The sequence below is a fragment of the Cyanistes caeruleus genome, chromosome 2 (genome assembly GCF_971803275.1).
Source record: "Cyanistes caeruleus chromosome 2, bCyaCae1.hap1.1, whole genome shotgun sequence".
Taxonomy (NCBI): Eukaryota; Metazoa; Chordata; class Aves; order Passeriformes; family Paridae; genus Cyanistes; species Cyanistes caeruleus.
Genome location: NC_141702.1, coordinates 71,160,416 through 71,181,015, shown reverse-complemented (window position 1 = coordinate 71,181,015; position 20,600 = coordinate 71,160,416). Strand labels below are relative to the sequence as shown.

General features: G+C 38.5%; 1 protein-coding gene across 2 annotated transcripts in view; it reads left to right on the top strand.

The window, feature by feature from the left end:
* Nucleotides 1-18,203, top strand: part of TSNAX (translin associated factor X) — a 57,020-nt gene extending 38,817 nt beyond the window's left edge. For both annotated transcript variants that reach the window (XM_023923626.2, XM_023923625.2), the window contains exons 4-6: nt 229-359; nt 14,683-14,810; nt 16,408-18,203. In XM_023923626.2, the coding sequence (XP_023779394.1) occupies nt 229-359; nt 14,683-14,810; nt 16,408-16,782 (634 nt within the window). In that variant the 3' untranslated portion in view covers nt 16,783-18,203. The remainder of the gene's footprint in view (nt 1-228; nt 360-14,682; nt 14,811-16,407) is intronic.
* The last annotated feature ends 2,397 nt before the right edge of the window (nt 18,204-20,600 follow it).

Genomic DNA, 20,600 nt, shown 5'->3' with positions numbered 1-20,600 from the left:
TACCAGAACTCTGGCTGGTTGATTATTTTCTTGGAAAGAATCTACAGAATTCTGGAATCTGCAATAGGTATCTGTGAAAGTTAAACTGTTTCTCATTCTAGTATTAGTTTTACTTTTTCTTGAAGCCAGTAAAAATGTGTTAATTTGTAAAAGAAAAAGTGTAATGTTTTTTAACAGTTTGTTCATGTTCTGGAAACTGCTCTTTCAGCTTCTGTTTTATGATTGCAGCGCTCCCAATGGGGAAGAAATACTAAGTGAGTCTGAAGTCAAGCTAGATGCTGTCCGACGGAAAATCAAGCAGGTTGCACAGGAACTGATTGGAGAAGACATGTATCAGTTCCACAGAGCTATATCTCCAGGTACATAATTTAAAAAATTATTAATTAATTAAAAAGAGTAATTATTAATTTAATTAAATTAAATATATTATTAATTAAAAAGAGTAAAAGTGTGCAGTTTTGAGCTAAGCTTAGTTTCTCTTTATGTAGCAATCCTTCCTCATCATGCTGCAGGTCTGAATTCGTTACATTTCTGTGGTTATAAATCAGGACTCAGGTTAATCTTTGTTTCTAGAAAAATTAGCTCTGGTATTAGAGAAGCTATTATCCTACAGTTTCATTGCAGTTTAAAGGAAGATGTAAATGGGAGTCTATAACTGGAAGAATTTGGACCCTGCCCTAAACTGCAGTTGGGAGTATTTCTAACAAATGTACTGGCTGGTCTTCTCTGACTGAGAGGAATACATGTAGCACACTCATTTTCCCCTCCTGAAGGGTTACAATTTCTAAGAGGAGAGTGGGAGCAACTGCCATGTGGAATTATCCATTTTGAGTGATAAAGTGATTTTGAGTTGATAAAGTTAATGAATTTGAATATTTAGACTTACATTTTCTTCTAGGCTCAAAGTATGCTTCTACCTGTGTTAGAAGCGTTAAACCAGTTTGTGTGTTTCAGTTGCATCTTTTTCTGTTCCTCACTGAAAACAGCAGTCTTTGCTAACATTCTTGAGATTTAAATCCCAGTTCATTCATGACTCTTGCTGTCAAACCATATTTGTTTGCTGACAATCTGAATATTACCTAAAATTGGTGTGCCTTGGTTGTGGCAACACGTGAGTAAAATATGTAACTGCTTCTTTGACATCTTAGTATAAAACGGTATGAAAGTGTCTTGTGTTTATCAACCTCATTTTAAACAATTCAGAATTGTGTATATCTTTTCTTGCTCAGGCATAACTTCTTCAGTTGATGAGAGCTGAAGATTTGCCCTGAATTATTTAATTGTTTAAAAATGTCCGTAAGATTGATTTGATAAACCAGCAGCAAATACATGTATGTAGTTTACAAGACAAACAATGCTCAAGGTAACTTGTACTCACAAACTTTAGTTTAAGAGTGAGACAGGTCTTGAGTCTCAGTTTAGCAATTTGGAAACAGAAGGAACATGCTCTGATAGCCTTTAATGGCTCTAATTCCACACTCCTCTTACCTGTGAGGCATTGGGTTGTTCAAATTAGATATTAGTACTTTTTCTTAGAGCCACTTAATCTGTATGTGTCGTGCTGCTATTTATAGCCAAGTAGTGTAGTGACACAATGAAGAGATAATTTAAAATGCTGACGCTAGAGATGATCTCAAACTGTGAACAGTTCTATTCCAAGTGTATTATGAGTATCTTGAGACACTGAAAAAGTATTTTGATTTTTGTTTTAAGTACTGCTTATAAAAGCTGAGAATCCTTGCATTCAGTTTTATGAACAAAAGTTTTTGGAAGCTTCATTGTGACCTGTAAAGTTTGTTTGAATAACCCCTGAAGTCTGTAGTCCCGTGTGAGTCATATAGTGCTGTGTATAGAGCAGCAGTGTTTGAGGTCTGCTACCTCATGGATCTTTGTGAGACTGCGTGGTGCCAGCCATCAGCCATGCCATGTGAGCAAGATTCTCACCAGGTAACCACTTACTCTGCATCAGCTGCCTCACCTGAAATGTCTCTGTTTTGTTTGATACATGTCTTTGTGGCAATAATTTCAAAGAGGCTTACCTTGCCTCTAGTTCTGCTGAGGAGCAGTTGGCCTGGAATTAGATTCATCATTTGAATCACCTGGAATTGGAATCATCTCACACATAAGAGAGTATACCTACATAACAGATATATGGATAGTAACTGCACAGTAACTTCTGTGTGTATCCAGGTTCTTAAAAAACAAGTAAACAAACCTGATTCTAGTTTTCTATGTCCAGATTCTCTCCTCTTAGTAAAAAAAAATTACTGTTTTTGTTTCTTTAAAAAAATATATATTTTCAGAAATCAAAAGTTAGATTTCTTTTTAGATGACGTATACCTAAACTTTGGCTAGCTATAGCAATCTGAAAATAAAGAAATTAATAAAAAAACCCCTGCTGTTCAGCTTTGCATTGTGTATTTGTTAAATGCACATCATCAGCTATACTGATTTTCCTGCATAATTTGTTTTTTACTTGCATAAAGGTACTTATTAATACCAGAATATACCTGAATAAACTGTTTAGAAAACAGCTGCAGGTATTCTGTCAGAAACAATTCAGAATTTTTAACAGATTTTTCCAGTGTTGTAAATCTCAGCCTCTTAAAATGACTGAGATGTATTTGTCCATTTTAGAGCAGGATGAGTTACTCTAGGAGAGGTTAGCAGTAGAAGTAGTTATCAAAGGAAGTTATAGATCTGCTGCATATGTATGCTGACACAGTTGCCTCCACAGCTGCAAAACTTTTTGAACAGAAAAGGCAAATTCAGGTGGAAAGAACCTACAGTGATCATCCAGTGCCATTGCCTGACCACTTCAGGGCTGACCAAAAGGCAAAACAAGTTGTTAAGAGCATTGTCCAAATGCCTCTTCTCAGCACTGACAGGCCTGGGGCATCAACCACCTCTCTAGGAAGGCTGTTCCTGTGTTTGACCACCTTTTCAAAAGAAATACCCCTGCCTGGTGCAACTTAGAGCCATTCCCACACATCCTGTCACTGGATGGGACAGGAGATCAGCACCACCTTCTCCACTTCCCCTCCTCAGGACCCTGTAGGGAGCAATGAGGCTGCCTCTCTGCCTTGTCCTCTCCAAACTACACAAGCCTCAAGTCCTTGACTGCTCCTCATGGGATGTTCCTTCCAACCATTTCACCAGCTTTGTTGCTCTCCTCTAGATGCCTTCAGGGACCTTCACATCCTTTTTAAATTGTGACACCCAGAACTGCACAGAGTTGCAGGTATGGTAGCACATCCTTGATGCTTACATGGGACTTGGGTTGAGATTGTCATAGAATTAAAGAATTTTCTTACTACAGTCTAAAGAAAACTTAAGTGAATGAATCTTTCTGACCTCTTGAGGTAAAAAAAGAGAAGGCAAGAAGGTATTAGTGTGCTAAATAAGGGGGAGAAGAAGTAGAATCTGCTGTTCATCTTTCCATCAGTCAGGGGTGCAATCTCTCAAATACCTGAACTTTGCTCTTTTTTGGATAGAGCTATAGGGTAGAAATACACCTCAATGCATTTCTGAAGTTAGAACTGGAAATGGCTGTATTTTTACTTTTCCCCTCTCTTCAGGTGAGGTAAATGGCAAGGCTGTGCACTCCCATTAGTTGTATAATATTGCTTGGCCCTAAGATCTCCCTATTGTTTCTGCAATTAGGTATTTGTACCTCATTAAGAAGACTGCTTATAAAATCCAACTGAAATAAGTTGCCTTCATTCTATTTCCATACATCAACCACAGCATCTACTGATGTTGTAGCTCTTCTACATGTGCTCCTCTGCAAGGAAAGCTTGTGTCAGCTGTTGCCCATAGTGTATGTTTCGTAAGGGAGTGTTAGAATACACCTGTGTGTCATTGGGAAGACAGGGAATGCCTTTAGGCATTGTGTAAATGAGTTTGTGTGCATAACTAGTATAAAACGCCAACTTTCAGCCAGGCCTTTACTCTTACCTTCGTTAAATCCTCTGCACTCCAGTTAGTTGTAAAGATGGCAAAAAAGGGAATATACAGGCTTCAAGACATGTAGATCTTGATTGTGCTGAAGTTGGGATCAAGGAGGTGTCAGAGATGTGAAGATGCTTGATGTCAGGATTATGAAGCTGAGATAGAAAACCTAGAAACAGGAAGAATGAAGGAACAGTTAGATGAAGAGCAGTTGGGAGAGGGAATGCTTTATTCCACCTCCCTGCCACTATTTATAAAGAACTGTAGCTGGGAGGTGAGCAGTGATAAGCATTAAGAATGTTGCTTTTAGTTTTGGTTTTAAGTCTAATGTTCTTTTATTGTTGATTTGGTTTTTTTCCAGTGGAAAAAGCTTGCATGTGTTTTTGAAAATAAATGTAGCTAAGAAAAGTGCTAGATCCTTTGTCTTCATATATTTCCTAGGGCTGTAAGTCTTGACCTTCCTTTATCCTAGTTTTCAACTGTGATTTTGTATTTTAAAGAAATTCTGGAGAACTAGTTAAAAAGATTTTTATGAACAAAAACATTGCCATTAAACTGCTTTTTTCTTCCAAAAAGAATAAAAAAACGCTTATGTCCCATGTCTCAAAAGCAGCATGTCTAATTAACCTCAAACTTCCTAAAAATATTCTCCTTTGTCTTGAAACCAAACATGAAACATCCTCCTGTTCCCCACCCTACCTCTCACAAGGAGTAAAAGGGTTCAAAATGGGGCTTATAGAGGAAGCCACTGTAGCAGCCTTAACTGGGGAATCATGATTGTCTGCATAATAAAGCTGCCTAATACATATTTTATTCAGTATAATAACTGTTAGCCTATAAATAGAAGAATGCTATGAGTATTATGCTTGGGAATATTGTTTGCCACTTGTAATTGTTAAATGCTTTTTTTGGGGTTACTCCAAGCAGTTGTTCTTTTGACTTGAAGATAAAACAATTCTGGCAGAGCACTAAAGGAGTTTCATGCTTTCCCTCATTAAGAATAGTGCTAATGGCACGCAGGACGTTTCCCCAAAGGACACTTGCATGAGCTCAAACACTGAGTATAGCACTAATTGAACAACAACAAAAACTGATGACTGTTTTCTACACGTTTCTTAACAGTACAGATTGTCCCAGGGGATGATTAAACAAGCAAACAAAGAGATACTGAAATAATGAAGTCTTTTTTTAATGCAGAGCTCTTCATTTGTTATGTTAGAGTGTTCTGCTTTGTTGATATTTTTAAAGCTTTACTATTTGTAATATAGAATTCCTGCTCTTTTGGCCTGCTTTGCAGTGTATACCTTATATATCCTGTGAGGAAATATGTACTCTTTCTTTAAAATTGTTGAGAGACACTATGCAAGAAAAGGGCTGAAAAAGATTGTATGAATTTATGAAAGGAAGGAAGAATTTTTTCATGATTTTAAAAATTTGTATATATATATATATATATATATATGTTTGAGTATTTTTATATATAGATTTAACTCTCAACTACTGAGGGAAATATCAACAGTATACAGAAAATATTTGGATAGAACTTGAAGACAAGAAAAAAGTGCTCTGCAACATGTGTAGGGTCCTACACTTTGGCTACAATGACCCCATGCAGTGCTGCAGGCTGGAGGAAGAGTAACTGGAGAACTGCCCACTGGAAAAGGACCTGGGGTTTCTGGTTGACAGCAGCTGAACATGATCCTCCTGTACATGCCCAGATGACCAAGAAAGCCAGTGGCATCCTGGGGTCTGTCACCACCAATGTGGCCAGCAGGACCAGGGCAGTGATTGTCCCCCTGTATTCAGTACTGGCTGCACCTCAGGTTCTGTGTCCAGGTTTGAGCCCATCACTACAAGAAAGACATTGAGGTGCTGGAACATGTCCAGAGAATGGCAATGGAACCAAGGGAAGGGTTTGGAGCCCAAGTCTGCTGAGGAGGGAATAAAGGAGCTGGAGGTCTAGCCTGGAGAAGAGGAGGCTCAGGAGGGACCTCATTGCTCTTTACACCTACCTGAGAGTGTAACCAGGTAGAGAGTGGTCTTGGTCTCTTCTCCAAAGTAACAAGAAATAGGACATGAGGAAATGGCCTTGAGTCACTCTAGGGGATGTTTATGTAGCATATTAAGAAAAATTTAATCATGGGAAAGGTTGTCAAGCATTGGAACAGGCTGCCCAGGAGGGTGATGGAGTCACCATCCCTGGAGGTATTTCAAAGACATGTAGATGTTGCCCTTAGAGACATGGTTTAGTGGTGAGCTTGGCAGTGTTGGGTTAATGGTTGGACTCGGCTGATCCTAAACGTCTTTTCCAACCTGAAAAATTCCATGTTTCTATGTTAGGATGTATGCAGTTATTCAAAGCATGTTCTAAATCTACTCTGCATAAATGCAAAACTTGTGGTGCTGCAGAGGGAAAATCAAGGACTGTTCGATAAGTTGTCACTGTGTGGCATTGAATGGAGTACCTTTTTAACATGACTTTGTTAAATGAAATCTCTAGCTATTTGAGGACTTTACTCCCCTTAAGACAAAATATTGAATGGGGAGCCCATCATTCTTTTGGAGCTTCTTAAATGGAGTGGTGTGGGGTGATGATGATAGATGCAAGGGGGGCACTGTTGGCTGACCTTTTCTGTGTGCCTCTGCTTGCAGCAGTGGCGAGTGGAGTGGTGTGCGCAGGGAAGCTCATTAGCTGTTTATCATGTCTGCACTTGCTCTCAATAGGATTAGATGATGAGGCTGTAAAATGTCAGCACCTTGTCAAAACTATTGCTCTGTGACTGCTTCTGCTGCTGCTGATGTAGGAAATTCTGTGTAAAAGTTCAGCACTGACGCAGTCTAACACATCATTTATCTTGTGCAGGCACTATTTGTGTTCTGAGAGATTGGTGTAACGGAGCTTATTTCTGTCTCCTGCCTTATGCCATTTAGAGTCACTTTAGGTGTGTTACATACTGCAACAAACTGCATTGCTCTGTTGGACCAGGCCAATTAAGTCTCTGTGGAGAAAAAGGAAATACTTCAGTTTCGCTAGAATGCCACTTTTTAACTTCAGTATATGGGACCACCAGGCAGAATGCTGTAAGAAATGCTATGGAGATCAGTGGGGTCTGTCCAAGCAGGCCAGCTTCAGATTACTGATGATTTAAGTAACAACATTTTTGGGTATTGTATGAAGAATTTTAATTAGAATGCAAACTAAAGGAGCTATCCACATAATGAATTCTGTGTTTACCTGGTTTGTTTTGGGTTTTCTTTTGTATTTGTTTTTTTCTTTTTTTTGGTTGGTTGATTTTTTTTTTTCATAGCTTTTTAACTCAAAATATGGAAATAACATAGATTGTTCTACCTTTGTAAACACACATATATTTCTGAAATAATATCAAGGTACATAATATCAAGGATATAACATCAATATACTGTTCTGCACGTAAGGAACAGTATAAGTAGGACACCTGTTTTTGTTTTTTTTTCCTTGAGAAAGCTTAAAAACTGTAATTAAAATAGATGACATATTTAATTTTAGGTTGGTAACAGAAAGGAAAAGCTTTGTACTGCAGGAGGAAGGTATCATGAATTGTAAATGTCTCACCCAGGATAAGACCTAAATACACCTAAAACTTGAAAGGAAAGCTGACCGTGAAGGAAGCAATCAGGTTTATGCAAGATGGTGGGAAAACACAGTAACACAGGAACAGGATGTAACTGAAGAATTAATCTCTTGCTGTTGTAGGTGAGGGGTAAAATGCCAGAAATGGAAACAAAGTTTCCTGATTATACTGGAAAATTAACAGAATTTGCAGTGAATAAGCTTATGATTATCAGATACAATTTTGCTAATTTTTTTTCTTTATCTTTTGTTTCTTTCTGTGTTTCTCTGAACTCATATCCTCTCTTGGTCAAACTGGTTTGTTTTTTTTTCATTCTGCAAATTGCCTGTTTGAAATTTGATACCTTCAGTTTGTTGCATTTTACTACCCTTTTATTATTTTTGGTTCGTGCCTTTTTCCTAGGCTCTGCTAAGGAAAGGGAATAAACAGTAACTGCAAAACCTCTCACTTTGTATTTTCTGCTGCAGGTTTTGCATGTCCATACACAAATTAAAACAAACCTGCAAATATAAATGCAAATTCTGACATGAACAAACTAGGTATGCACTCTGTGAGAACTGATTATCAGCTCATCCCTGAACAAGATGTAAATTCACCAGGAGCTCTTGAGAGCAGCAAGAATCCTTAAGAGAAGCTATGTAGAGTCTTTTAAAGATGCATGCTGTGGGTCAGCATGATCACAAAGATTGTCCTTTCCTGCTTCTAACTTAAGACCTAACTGTCCTAAAGTCCTGCTGTATTATTATGACAAATACTGCCATTACATGACAACCTGAAACTAGTGACATTGTTCATCTACTAATTCAGTTTCATAGCTGGCAAATGGAGGAGACCTTGTGCTCTGGCTCAGGAATTTTTTTCAACCCTGCAGCTATTGGCATTAGTCATTCACAGACCAGATCTCTGCAGCCATTGCAGGAACCAAGTGCAGCTGGAACATAAGAGAAGTTAAAAAAAACAAACCTATGAAACTGTTTTGTTTGTTTATTTAAAATCACACAGGAGAATGTGTCATAGAGGAACTCCATTGCAAGAAGCAGCCAGGATAGCACATGGTGGTTCGGTTTTTGTTTTGTTTTCTCATGTGGTGAGAAATAGAGGTTGGCAAGTGAAGTACCTTTGTGCCATCTCACAGGTCTGTGTTTATGAGGATAAATGGCCACTATTGGTTCTTCTGATGTGTTTGTGCATTGGGTCTGTTGCATGGAAACAACATCACCTTAAGAAGAACTTTCACTGTGTTTTGAACTGCAGAAGCTGTGTTGTGTTAGGTGCTCTTTTTTCTTTGATCATTGAACATCCTGGCTGAGTCAGAGCTTCCTTTCTTTGGTATCTTGAATACATGCCCTCAAGGCTGTCAGTAGTGTAAAATTTGCCATCTGACTGAATGACTTTTAAAACTCTTTATTAATTATGAAGGCAATTGGGGGTAGTCAAAGAGGTCAGGAAGATTGCTTGTCACAGGAATAGTTTTTTTTTTAAGAACTCATGTAAAACATTGGGTGCTCTTCAGAATTACTACATTTGGGGCTGGTGAGTTGGAATAAAACCCCAAACTTAAGAACAAAAACCGTGATTACAAAAGTGACTATGGTACATCACTCAGGTCCCCAAGTAGAAGCAAAATAAATGTTTGTGAATTTCTCACCCACAATTATTCATCTGCACAAAGGCCTGTCATTTGTCACATGTCTGTGTGTTCTTAATAACAGTATAAAAAAGGCTTGATTACCTGTTCTCTGCAATGAGAGATTAAAATATTGTTTGCAATTCTTTGAAGGGCCTTTTGTTCCTGTTTGGGGAAATAATTTAACTCTCATAGGCACCTGCTGATAGGGATTCTATATTTGTTTCTGGGGTTTTTGGGAAAACAGACTAATCTTGGTATTACCTTTTTCCCTGAATTTAGTGTGTATTCAACTTTAAACAAAGTGCAAACAATACTAACATTTCAGTATCTGAAATACATCACTTCAACACATGCAGCTAGAAGAGAACAGGATTTTTTTGGTGGTCATGGATGTGTCAAGTAGCAATTAGCTAATGAACGAAGCATTTAGGGCTTTATAGAAGAAATTTACATTAATTTAATTATTACATAACAGTAAATCTACTCAGCTTTTGAACTGTTACTCAGTGAATAGAAACAGGTATTTTTTCCAAATTTATAAGCTCATATAGACTTTTGTTCTAGTATTTTTATTTTTATTTGTTAGTTAGTACTGTTTATAAAATAAATCCCTGACTAGAATTACTCTTTTAAGCCATTTTCACAACAGGATATCCAGAGCATTCCTGTCTGTGAGGGGAGCTGGCTTTATCCTCTTTCAGTGTAAGTTATAAAATTAACCTTTGACTTTGTGCTCACAATTAACAAGATGGTTTGATTGTTTCATAGCCCCAGTTTTAGTTTAATTACTCAAATTTTTACCCCTTCTGCCCAGAAAAAGACCTCTGAATCTTAGGGGTCATTATCAAGTATGCAGAGAACTTGAAAGGAAAAGATTAAGGTGTCAATTACCAGTTTCATCTTAATAGGACATTGGATTTAGTTTTTGTATTAATACTTCTAAACTTACTGTGTGTACTTCTTTCAATTGATGTGTTGTACCTGGTTAATTGTTTGCTTATTTCACTTGTTCTCCCCTTCATTCATCCATATGCTTCCAGAAACAAGTTCTTTAAGTTCACCATGCTCCCCATATTCTGTAGAATTATTTCTGTGTTTGGGATTTCCACAAGAATATGATTTTTTTTTTCTGGATTATGGTGAGGATTTCTAGACTTTGCTGGTGGGTTTCGTTTTGTTGTTGCTTTCTTTGGTTTTTTGGGGAGAGGAGAAAGAAGGGATATTTTTTCCTGTGTTTGTTTGGGTTTTTTTAATGACAATGTAACTTGCCAGCCCAAACATGAGGATAAGATCGAGCCTTGTCGGTGCTGTTTTGGTTTTGTAATGAATCAGCAAGTGGGCAGTTTCACATGACTTGCCCTGTAAATAATGTGCCCCACCCTTCATACAGGGATCCTGGAAGAAACTTGCTGGCTATATCTTCCTACCATCTTTCTAGTGGCTGCTCTTGGCCTGTGATTCCTGCTGCAAGGCTTGGGGGAGGAGCTTGGTGAGAGAGCACAGACTTGTGTCTGTCTGCTCCTGTCCTCACCATCAGCACAGGCTCCTCCCTAAACAGAAACACAGAGAAAGAGGACAAAGGATGAGAAAGAAAATGAATTTGAGAAGAAGCAGCTTATTTGGGAAGATGGCAGGTGGCACTGGTACTGCTAACCTTAACAGCCAAGAAACATGAAATCCTTTTGAACATGTTTTATAACTTAAAGATTTAAAGGAGGAAATGAAGTAAACAAAATTTTAGGAGGAAACTTTCACCTTTTATTTGATCAATCATTCTGGGTTGTACCTTCTATGCATGCATGGAAACATGCACATCTCATGTGGAATTAGATTCTGTTTCCCCTAATATGACTCCTGCAATTAAGTAATTTCTATTATTTACTCATTCTTTAAATAAAACTACCTTTTCCTCTGTCTTACACATTCATTCAATCAATTCAATTCATTCAATCATTCACTCAATCTTGGATTGAGTGCTCCGCTGACTTTTAAAAATTATTTTTCATTTAAGAAACTGAATATCTTGCTAAGTTTCTTAAGGAAACTGCTTTTTTTTCTTCAAGCTGCTTAGGTAGATAAGGAAAAATGTCTTGAATATCAGCTGGCAAAAAAGTGCTCAAGCTTTTAGGCAGAAAAATCTCCTTTATTTGTAGATACATGTTCAGAAGATATCTCAGTGCAACTCTCTAGTTCTTATGTAGAAAATAAATTTTTAAAACATAGAAGGGAGCTTCTATACTGGGTCCCTGTCACTTGTCTAGTACAAGCTATTTATGTAGAATATATGTAATAAAATACCAAAATACTTAAGCAATTACTTTTTTACCTTACATCTGTAATTTTAAGAGATGCTGGTAAAAATAATAGTGTTTTTAATTTGTGTTTTTGTCCATGTACTACAAAAAAACCAAACCTATAAAAGACAGTCTTAAAAGCTATTCCATTACTGGCAGCTCAATTCATAAATAAGCCAATTTTGGAATAAATCCAAAACAAGAACATAAGGGGAAAGGTATTGTTGGATGGTGTAGTGAAATGGGATGGGGTTTTTCACCTTGGGAATTATTTGCTGAAAATAGCGGATGTCCTAGTATTAAGCTGAAACATCACGTGTTTAAACATCCTTCTACCTGCACATGGAAATACCTTGTTTCAAGGTCTTGGGTCATTGAAATGTCGTATTGTAGCTACTTCTGGAAGAGGGACTTACTAAAAATGGAAAAAGTAAAATACTAATGTTTTTTGCAAAGCAATTGTGAACAGGATTTGTTACCAGTCTATTTGTGATGGTAACTTTAATGGAGTTTTTTAAGGCTTATTAAATAGTGGTAGATAAGATTCCCTAATTGTGAGAAGGTGACAGTAAATGGCAGACAGACTGTGGGCAACATTCACGTGGTGGTGTTAAACAAAAGGAAGGAGCACGAAGCAGGAACATGTCAGCTAGGGTAGGATGGCAGGAGGAAGCAAGGATCTATGTGTGTACATACATATAAATGTGCCCACATAAAAAAATACAGAAATATAAAAGAACAGAGGAGTCAAACACTTAAAATGGAAAAGGACATTACTTTTACTGTGTAAAGCAGTAAAGTGGGGTGAGTTGAAATTGGAAGATCTGACTGATCAAGAAAACTGTTTACCAAAAAGTTTGAGGGCAGATTTGATCTCTCTGAGAGCTGTGGAAAATGCTAGGTTGGTTCTTCATATGTGATAGTCTTCTCCACAGATAGCAGAGGGAGATTCTCACAGATGTTGTCATGTTGAGTGTTGCTGTATCTGGTAGTTTACAGCTTATCCACAGAAAAAGCCAAAATTTCGTAATAGATTACTGCTCCTGTTACATCAGAAGGTAAGTCAGGGAAAGAGTGAGTGATGAAATCTACCTCTCTGCAGCCTCTGAAGTTATTTATCTTAAAAGATCATGAGTATCTTTTATCTAGTGTTTTTCTATTGCTTGTGCCCATAATGCTTTACCTGAATTTTGTTGATTAAATTATGGTGTTTAATTGGCCTTGCCAGCTCCCTGTTTGTGTTCTGGTTTGTGAACAGCAGTGTTGAGTGTGAGTTTGGTTGCTGCCTACTTATTTTGCTTTCCCCACTGCTGCTGTAGAGTACTATAAAGGAATGGCCATTCTGAGTTGTTTCTGCTCAAATATATATTTAAAAGGAAAAAAAAAAAATTGCAGTTCACTTGTTGTGCTTTTGTGATTATAACATGGAAAGCCTCCAACCCCTTGAGGTTATGTCTAGTTTTTTTGGGTATTTCCATACTCACCTGTTATTCAAATCTATATTATCTTAGTTTAGACTATTTCTCTGATCCAGGTAAAGTCTAAATTTGCTTCTTCCTGCATATTTCTATAAGCTGAGGTCCTGGCACTGTGCAGGTCAGCTGAGGGTATTAAGATTATTCTAATAGAAACAGGATTCTACTTCTGGTACTCTTGGTTACAGCCTCATTTTCTCACTGACAAAACTATTGTCTAATCCTGGCCCTCTTGCAGCATGATACCTGTTTGCTTCTCTTGAAGGGAAGTCATCTCCTTAAGATGGTTCAGAATAGCTCTGTTAGAACCACCTCTGTCATGTGTCTGTTCCTTTAATGTCCTCTTCGGCGTTTCTCCGTTCATGGGTCAGATATACACAGGCATTGATTTGTCTCTACGGCGTTTTTTAGCCTAGTACTGCCATGGCTGTTTGTTCCCACTTTGTTTCTGCCTTTTTTTCCACCAACAGTGCCAGCTTCAGCTTTCTGCTTATGAACTTTTCTCACATACTTTCCCTAAATCTGCTCTCTGCACATAAGGATAGACTGACAACCTGTGAAATCTCTGTCTGAACATTCAAACTCTTTTTTTTTTAGATCTCACCTTTGCTGTAATGCATACTAAAAGCACCATTTGCTAAGTAGGTAGTGAGAGATAATTGTGGCAGGTAGCTGTAGATGGCATACAAATCTGGTTCAAGCTACATTTCTTAACTTATCTTTCATTCCCTTTCCAACACACCAACTCCTTTTGTCTCCCTGCAGGCCTTAATTTTAGAGTGTAAGTTCTTTTGGACAGAGCAGTTATTCATATATTCATAGAATCACAGAACAGTTAGGGTTGGAAGGGACCTCTAGAGATGACCTAGTCCAACCCTTCTGCCAAAGCAGGATCACCTGTTGATCTTCTTATTGACACCACAGTCCTGTCTGGTTTGTTTCTTTGCTTATTTATTTATTTGATCTGGAGTGATTTGTAACAACAGTTGCTTTGTCTTGAACATTTAATTTCACCAAACCTGCATATTTTAAGGAGCCTGATTCTCACAAAATGGAGAAGTGGGAAGGTCAGTTTTAAACAAGTATCTACTAGAAGTCCTCCTGGGCAGGGCTGCTCTCCATCTGTTCATCCCCCAGCCTGTGCTGATACTGGGAATCCCCTGACCAAGATGCAGCACCTTGCATTTGGTCATGTTAAACTGCATGAGATTCCCATAGGCCCAACTTGTCAAGCATGTCCTAATCCCTCTGGATGGCATCCCATCCTTCAGGTGTGTCAACTGCAGCACTCATCTTGGTGTCATCCTGCAAATCTGCTGAGGGTGCTACATTTGATCCCACTCTCTATGACATTGATGCAGATATTAAACAGTACAGGTCCAAGTGTGAGCCCGTGGGAACATTGTGGGGATCTGATCTGATCAGTATGTTTCTGAGAATACCATGATGTTTTATATTGAAATAACAGAAGGTTCTGCATGAAAAATGCAGATGGAGTAAGAACTTGAACATGTTTGTGTGTTTGGTCTGACTTTCATACTTCAGAAACATGCTGTGTTAGATTATGTTTCAGTGTTATTTCTGGATTATGTTAGTTTTTACTTTTTGCTGGTAAGCTTCAAATAGTCTCACCTAAAAGATTTTTTAAAAAATAAATAATAGTGAGCATGGATCATTGCTGGAAAGTTTGAAGCATGAGCTTATTTCTGCTGTTTTTGCAGGACTTCAAGAATATGTTGAAGCCGTTTCATTTCAGTATTTTATCAAAACACGATCTTTGATCAGTGTTGAAGAAATCAACAAACAACTAATATTTACAGCAGAAGACAGAGAAGAAACAACAAACATGGTAAAATTCTTTTTTTTCTCAATTCACAAACATCTTTCTGGGATGGAAATGCATCGAGAAGGCTTAGTCACATTTTTGGCATCTGATTAAATAAGGCCAGTTAGTGGAATGGGTTTAGATACACATGTGGGCTTTGACTCACTTGTTCAAAACATGCCTTTTATTCTGATAAGTAGTAAACTAAATCCATGGGATACAAGTTTATAAATTTCACATCCTTTTTATTCAGAGCAAACTGAACTCTTTCTGATACGGTGAAAGATCCAGGACAATGAAAAACTAGCTAACAGATGTAGTGGAGGGGTTTTTTAGTGCCTGGGACTGTCTGTAATACCTTCTGGTGTATAGTGATGTTGCAGAAGTTGGGGGAGATAAACAAATCCAAGGCAGGATGAACTCCATGACTGAAATCTTACTGCTGGTATTAAACTAGTGACGGGAGGCAATATGTTTGCCTTATGCATTTGTCTCAGCTGCATAATTTTTAACTCTCCTGGAGCTGATTCCTTTCTGAGGACAAGCTGGTGTCCCACCACACCTTAGCCCTAATACCATATCTGCTGTTTCTTGACTGGCCTGTACTCCTACCCTGCCCTAAATGGCTCACAGGGACAAACTGCTGTCACCAAACATGGTAAACTGGCTGCAGTTTGATTGTTGGCAGGGAACAACAGTGCTGGGGTAGCAATCTATAGAAGTGCACAAGCAGCTGAGATACAGTGTGCACTAATGCTGCTTTACATGAATTTCTGAGTCTGCTTCTGCTGAAGAGATTCTGCTGTAAAGCTCTTCTCATTCTTTCTTTATTCTCTTGGTAAGATATTTGCAGAGAAGCCTGATTTTTAGCTTAAATTTGTTTTTTCCAGAGGTAACAACTATGAGGTTGTTAACTCCAGCGTGCACGCCTCTGACCAGATCTGTCAGTTTGGGTAGACAGCATATTGTGGGAACAAGTGAACAGAAAGAAGCCTGCATTGTCTCTCACATTACCAATATTATGGCAATAAAAAGTATTGGAAACTTGGATATAGGAGCAAACCTGTAACTTTGTAATGGTTTGCTTCATGAAGATTTTTGTTTGCTAATTTAATGAGCTCAGCTGATATAAAACCAATCTGAGAATACTATAACTACTTGTAGGGGATATATTTTGAAATTCAAGATACTATTATGAAATTATATTATTTGTTTTCATGATGCAGGCTATTTTTGTTTGATTTGCTTACTTTGAACTGACTGTTTAGGAAGAAAATCTGTCAGGCAGAGATCTATCAGATGAAAGAAAACCCCTAATAACTGCAAGTAAATGTTGCTACAAAGATGTGATAATTCTGTTTGTAAATAGAGATGGTAGAGATAGGGTATGTTTATCATACTTGGTAGAATGAAAATGACATCTCAAGTAGAAATTACTTTCTTATATGCTGGAAGGAGATTAGTACTTCTGAAATCAGACCATGTGGAGGTGCCATGCAATTTAATTTTCCAGAATGTTTTGAATTTCCAGTTATGTTAGAAGAGTTAGGGTGTAGTTGAACCATTACACATGTCTTTCTCACAGTTTCCTGTACTGGACTTTCTTCTGTTCTGTCCCCAGACCTCCAATTCCCATGATAAACAGCCCCATACGTGGAGCCTGAAGGTAACACCTGTGGATTACCTGCTGGGAGTGGCTGATCTGACAGGAGAGCTGATGCGGCTGTGCATCAGCAGCGTTGGGAACGGGGACATAGACACTCCCTTCGAACTGAGCCAGTTCTTGCGACAGATTTACGATGGGTTTACTTTCATTGGCAACACCGGACCTTACGAAGTCTCTAAGAAGCTCTACACCTTGAAACAGAGTCTGGCAAAAGTAGAGAATGCCTGCTACACATTGAAAGTACGGGGATCCGAAATCCCAAAGCACATGTTGGCTGATGTGTTCTCCACAAAAACGGAATTGATTGACCAAGAGGAGGGACTTCCTTAAAATCAGGAGGCTCTTGCTACTCAGAAGGGAAGAGGACATAGAGAAAGCTCTTCAGTTATGGTTTGTGGGGTTTTGACCCTTCTCAAAGCTTTTTAGGTAGAGACATTTTTAGTTTTATCTATGAGAAGGCTGTTTGCAGTGGTAATTTGTAACCAAAAATATTTTTTATGATGTTCAAGAGAAAAAATGTTTGACTTTAGCCTCTTGGTATGGAATTTCCTGAATTGCTCCATTGTATCTTCTTTCAGAATCACCAAAATTTCCACTGCACTCTACTCCAGTGGCTGTCATTTGTGTGACTCACCTCAAACTGTCGTTGGTACAAGTTTTCATCAAGCATGGCAGTGGAAAGAAATTGGTTAGGTGCTCTTATTTAGCATTATCCATAGGTTTCTGCTGACCCATTTTCTGAGTATTTGGGTTTTGTACTCATGTCATACCTACAACAATGCACCTGTGCTTAAGTGCATTGATTTGAAACTGGGGTGGTCTCAACAGTGCCATGTAATTTAAGTTGTCTCTAATTAGTGCTTTAAAGTACGAAACTAAGTCAATTTTTTGCCAATTGATAATGAAGCTAATTGCACCAGGCAAATACTACTGTCACCCATTATTTTGGGTCTGTGTTAAAGCTGAGCTCTGTTTGAGCTAACACTGGTACTTTGCAGTTTTGAGATGAGCTAGGAAATCCACAGAAAATAATTGTGGAAAGTATTGTTTTACATTTTTTGTAATACAGTTTAATGCAGAATCTGAATATTGCTGTTTGTAGGCAGAAGTTATCATACAAAGTATGTAATTTGGTGTTAGGACAAGCAGGTTTTGGCCAGAACAAATGCATTGCAGTGCTGGAAGTCTGTCCTCCATTGTTTGTACTGCCCTGAGGACCTCCAGTGGGATTGAACTGGTATAAGTGAAAAAGGGCTAGCCAAGCTTTAAATATATGTTAGCAGGAGCTATATCATGTGCGTGTTCCTGTGGAAAGGAAATTGCAAACAGAAGTAAGGCAGGCATTCTGGTTTCCACATTTATCTTTGAGGAGAGTATGTCACTGTTGGCAAAAAATCAGGGCTTTATGCTGGTGTCTGAAGTTATGAAAGTCTGATAATGTGCATAATGCTAAAGGAAAACAGATAAAACAACATGATCTCTAGACTCCAGGAAATAGGCCTCCCAACTGCAATTGAAAATATTGCATGTTTTTTATTTCCACTTCCATATGCTGTGATACTGCCAATATTTTTCTCCAAGAACATGTCCTGAGTAGCTGGAATCGTCTGATATATGGATAGGAATGGGTAAATACTTTTCTGTCAAATTTTTCCATTGTTTCCACATAAAGTAGTATGGGGTGGATTGAACAAGGAGTGGCATTTTTCCTATCGTTTAATACTGTTTTTTACAATAAATTCTGAAAAGTAGTCACTGTCTCTATTTGGTCCTTTTGCCTGACAGTCCAAGTGGTAAATTATGGTGTGAGTTTCCCCCTGTGAAGGACTTCACTTGGAAGTTTTGCTCTATTCCTATATTCATACTTCCATGGACACTTTCTAATGCTGAAATTTTTTTCTCCCTTAACTTTATTCTGTGGTGTCTAAAAGCTAATTAGGATAAAAACTTAATGTGAATCTCTCGAATAAAAAAAATGCAAAGGATTCAGATGGAAAGCAAAGCAAGTATATCCCTGGAACAAATCTGCAACAGTACCCATGTTTCTACATCTCACCTTTTTTTTTCCTGCTCTCCTGATGAGAGAAGGGGAAAGAAAGGAGGCTAGTCGCTAAAAAGGAATAGTTTTGGGGTGTCACCCCAACATCAACCCTGAGATGTATACATCTAGCATTTCAGTTGATGCAGCTAACAGTGCAGTTGTGTCTCTTCTGGCACACTAAATTTACTGCAAGTCATTGCTTGTTTAGTGTAAGTGTGTGAAACAAAAGCAGATGCTGTTAGTGTGTGATATTAAACAGAGGTCTGTCTCTTGTCTGTCCTAGCAGCTATCAGGGGGAATTAAAAAACGTTCATGGCACAGTTTGAAAAGGGATGAGATGAATTCCAACACATTGCACTGCTTGGCTCAGTGACATTCTGCCTCTAGCCATGGACTGAGCACACAGTGGCCACCACTTTAGTCAGCTCCTGCTTTTGTACAGTCATTCATTATTTTAAAACTACAGATGTCTAAAAAGAGTACTTTTTTACCCCAGCAATCTTTAGAAGTAGATGCTCTTTCAACAAGTACATACTGGTTCTAATGATTTTGAGATTTATGTTTTCGGTAAGGCAGGAGAAATTTTTTTAATGGCAGCCACAATTTCTGAAGTCCAGGCTGCCTGCCTGTAATCAGAAGCTGTCAATAATTTTTGATAAGGAGCAAAGTGTATGTGCAGTGTATTAGAACGCCAGCACGGATGGGAAGTAGCTAATGGCCTGCAAACCTCCTGCTCAAGGAAATATTTTCCCCAAAAAACAATTGCACTGTAGCTATTTGAAAAGTGACAGACATTTATCAGCAAAACAAGCTGCTAAACAAGCAATGGCAATTTTCCCATTTCTTATCCCATTACTCTGTGGAGCTATTGATACGTTTGGTCTGCAGCCAGAACAGGACTATGTCATAGCAGATGTTTCACAAGGGCAGCTCTGCGTGCTAAAAATCATCTGCCTTTCTGGAATCTCCTTTCTCAGGAATTATTTTTCTTTATGGGTTCACTTTTTTTTTTTTTTTTCCTGACTGTTAATTTTCAGTGAGGAAAAATGCACCCACATTTAGCTTTCCAGAGAAAACTGCCAGAGAAGTTATGCAAGAGAAACTTCCTGTTGACAAGACACATATGTCTGTCCACTTAAACTCCTGCTTACTTGGATGTTCAGTGGGTTTATTGAAAATCAAAATAAAATAAAATAAACCGGACCTTTTATAATATTTAGCATATTAGGTGCTTTATAGAATCCAGACCAGATTCTGGCACTGTCCTCAAAGAGTTTGCAGTTTAAGAGTAGGCAAAAGGTCAGCCAAGACAAACAAAAGGAAGATGGTAGAAAGGGGAGGGGATAAAGTGACAGGATTTTTACCAGAAGACAGTGTGTAACAGTAGGTTGGTTTACCACTTCCCATTTTGGAAAAGAAACTTATCAAAACTTATGGAAGTCTGCAGGGAGACAGTAAAGGGTTAGTGGGGAAGGGTGAAGGCAGTGGAGACACAAAATGGAAGGAAGTGAGGTAGAGACAAAGGGGGGAAGAGTGGCGAGGAGTGGGACAGCATGGAGGAAGAGCAGGCTGAGCCACGGGACAGCGGGTGCACATGCAAGGAGGGTGGGACTGGGGAGGACGTGGGACAGGAAGACAGCCCTGCAAGAAGTTGGAAACAACACTTTGAAACCAAGTGACTCAGCTATAAGAGAGACCTGGAGTTGACCAAAGGAACTGAATTTAAAATTACCACAAGGTCCCCAATGTATTGATCTAGCCTTGAGCCATAAATAATGGGAACTTGATTTCCTGAGCAGCTGAGAACCTGCAGGTCCTGGACTAAGCAGGGTTTGCAGGCTTCCAGTCATGCTGTCACTAATCAACAAGCACTCAGTTCCCATATGACCCAACTTCTCATTCACATTCCCTTCACTCCCACACTGGTAGACACAAACCTTGATGTTTGGATTGCCATCATCTTCAGCTGCTAGAGACATGGTTAGATACAGTTTTTAACATAAAGGAATGCTTACGGTGACCACAGTTTCCCCTTGTGTGCTGTTTACGTGTCCATTTCGCTGGCATTGGTGCTTCAAACCCCTCTGTGCTTCTTCCCTTTCTTTAC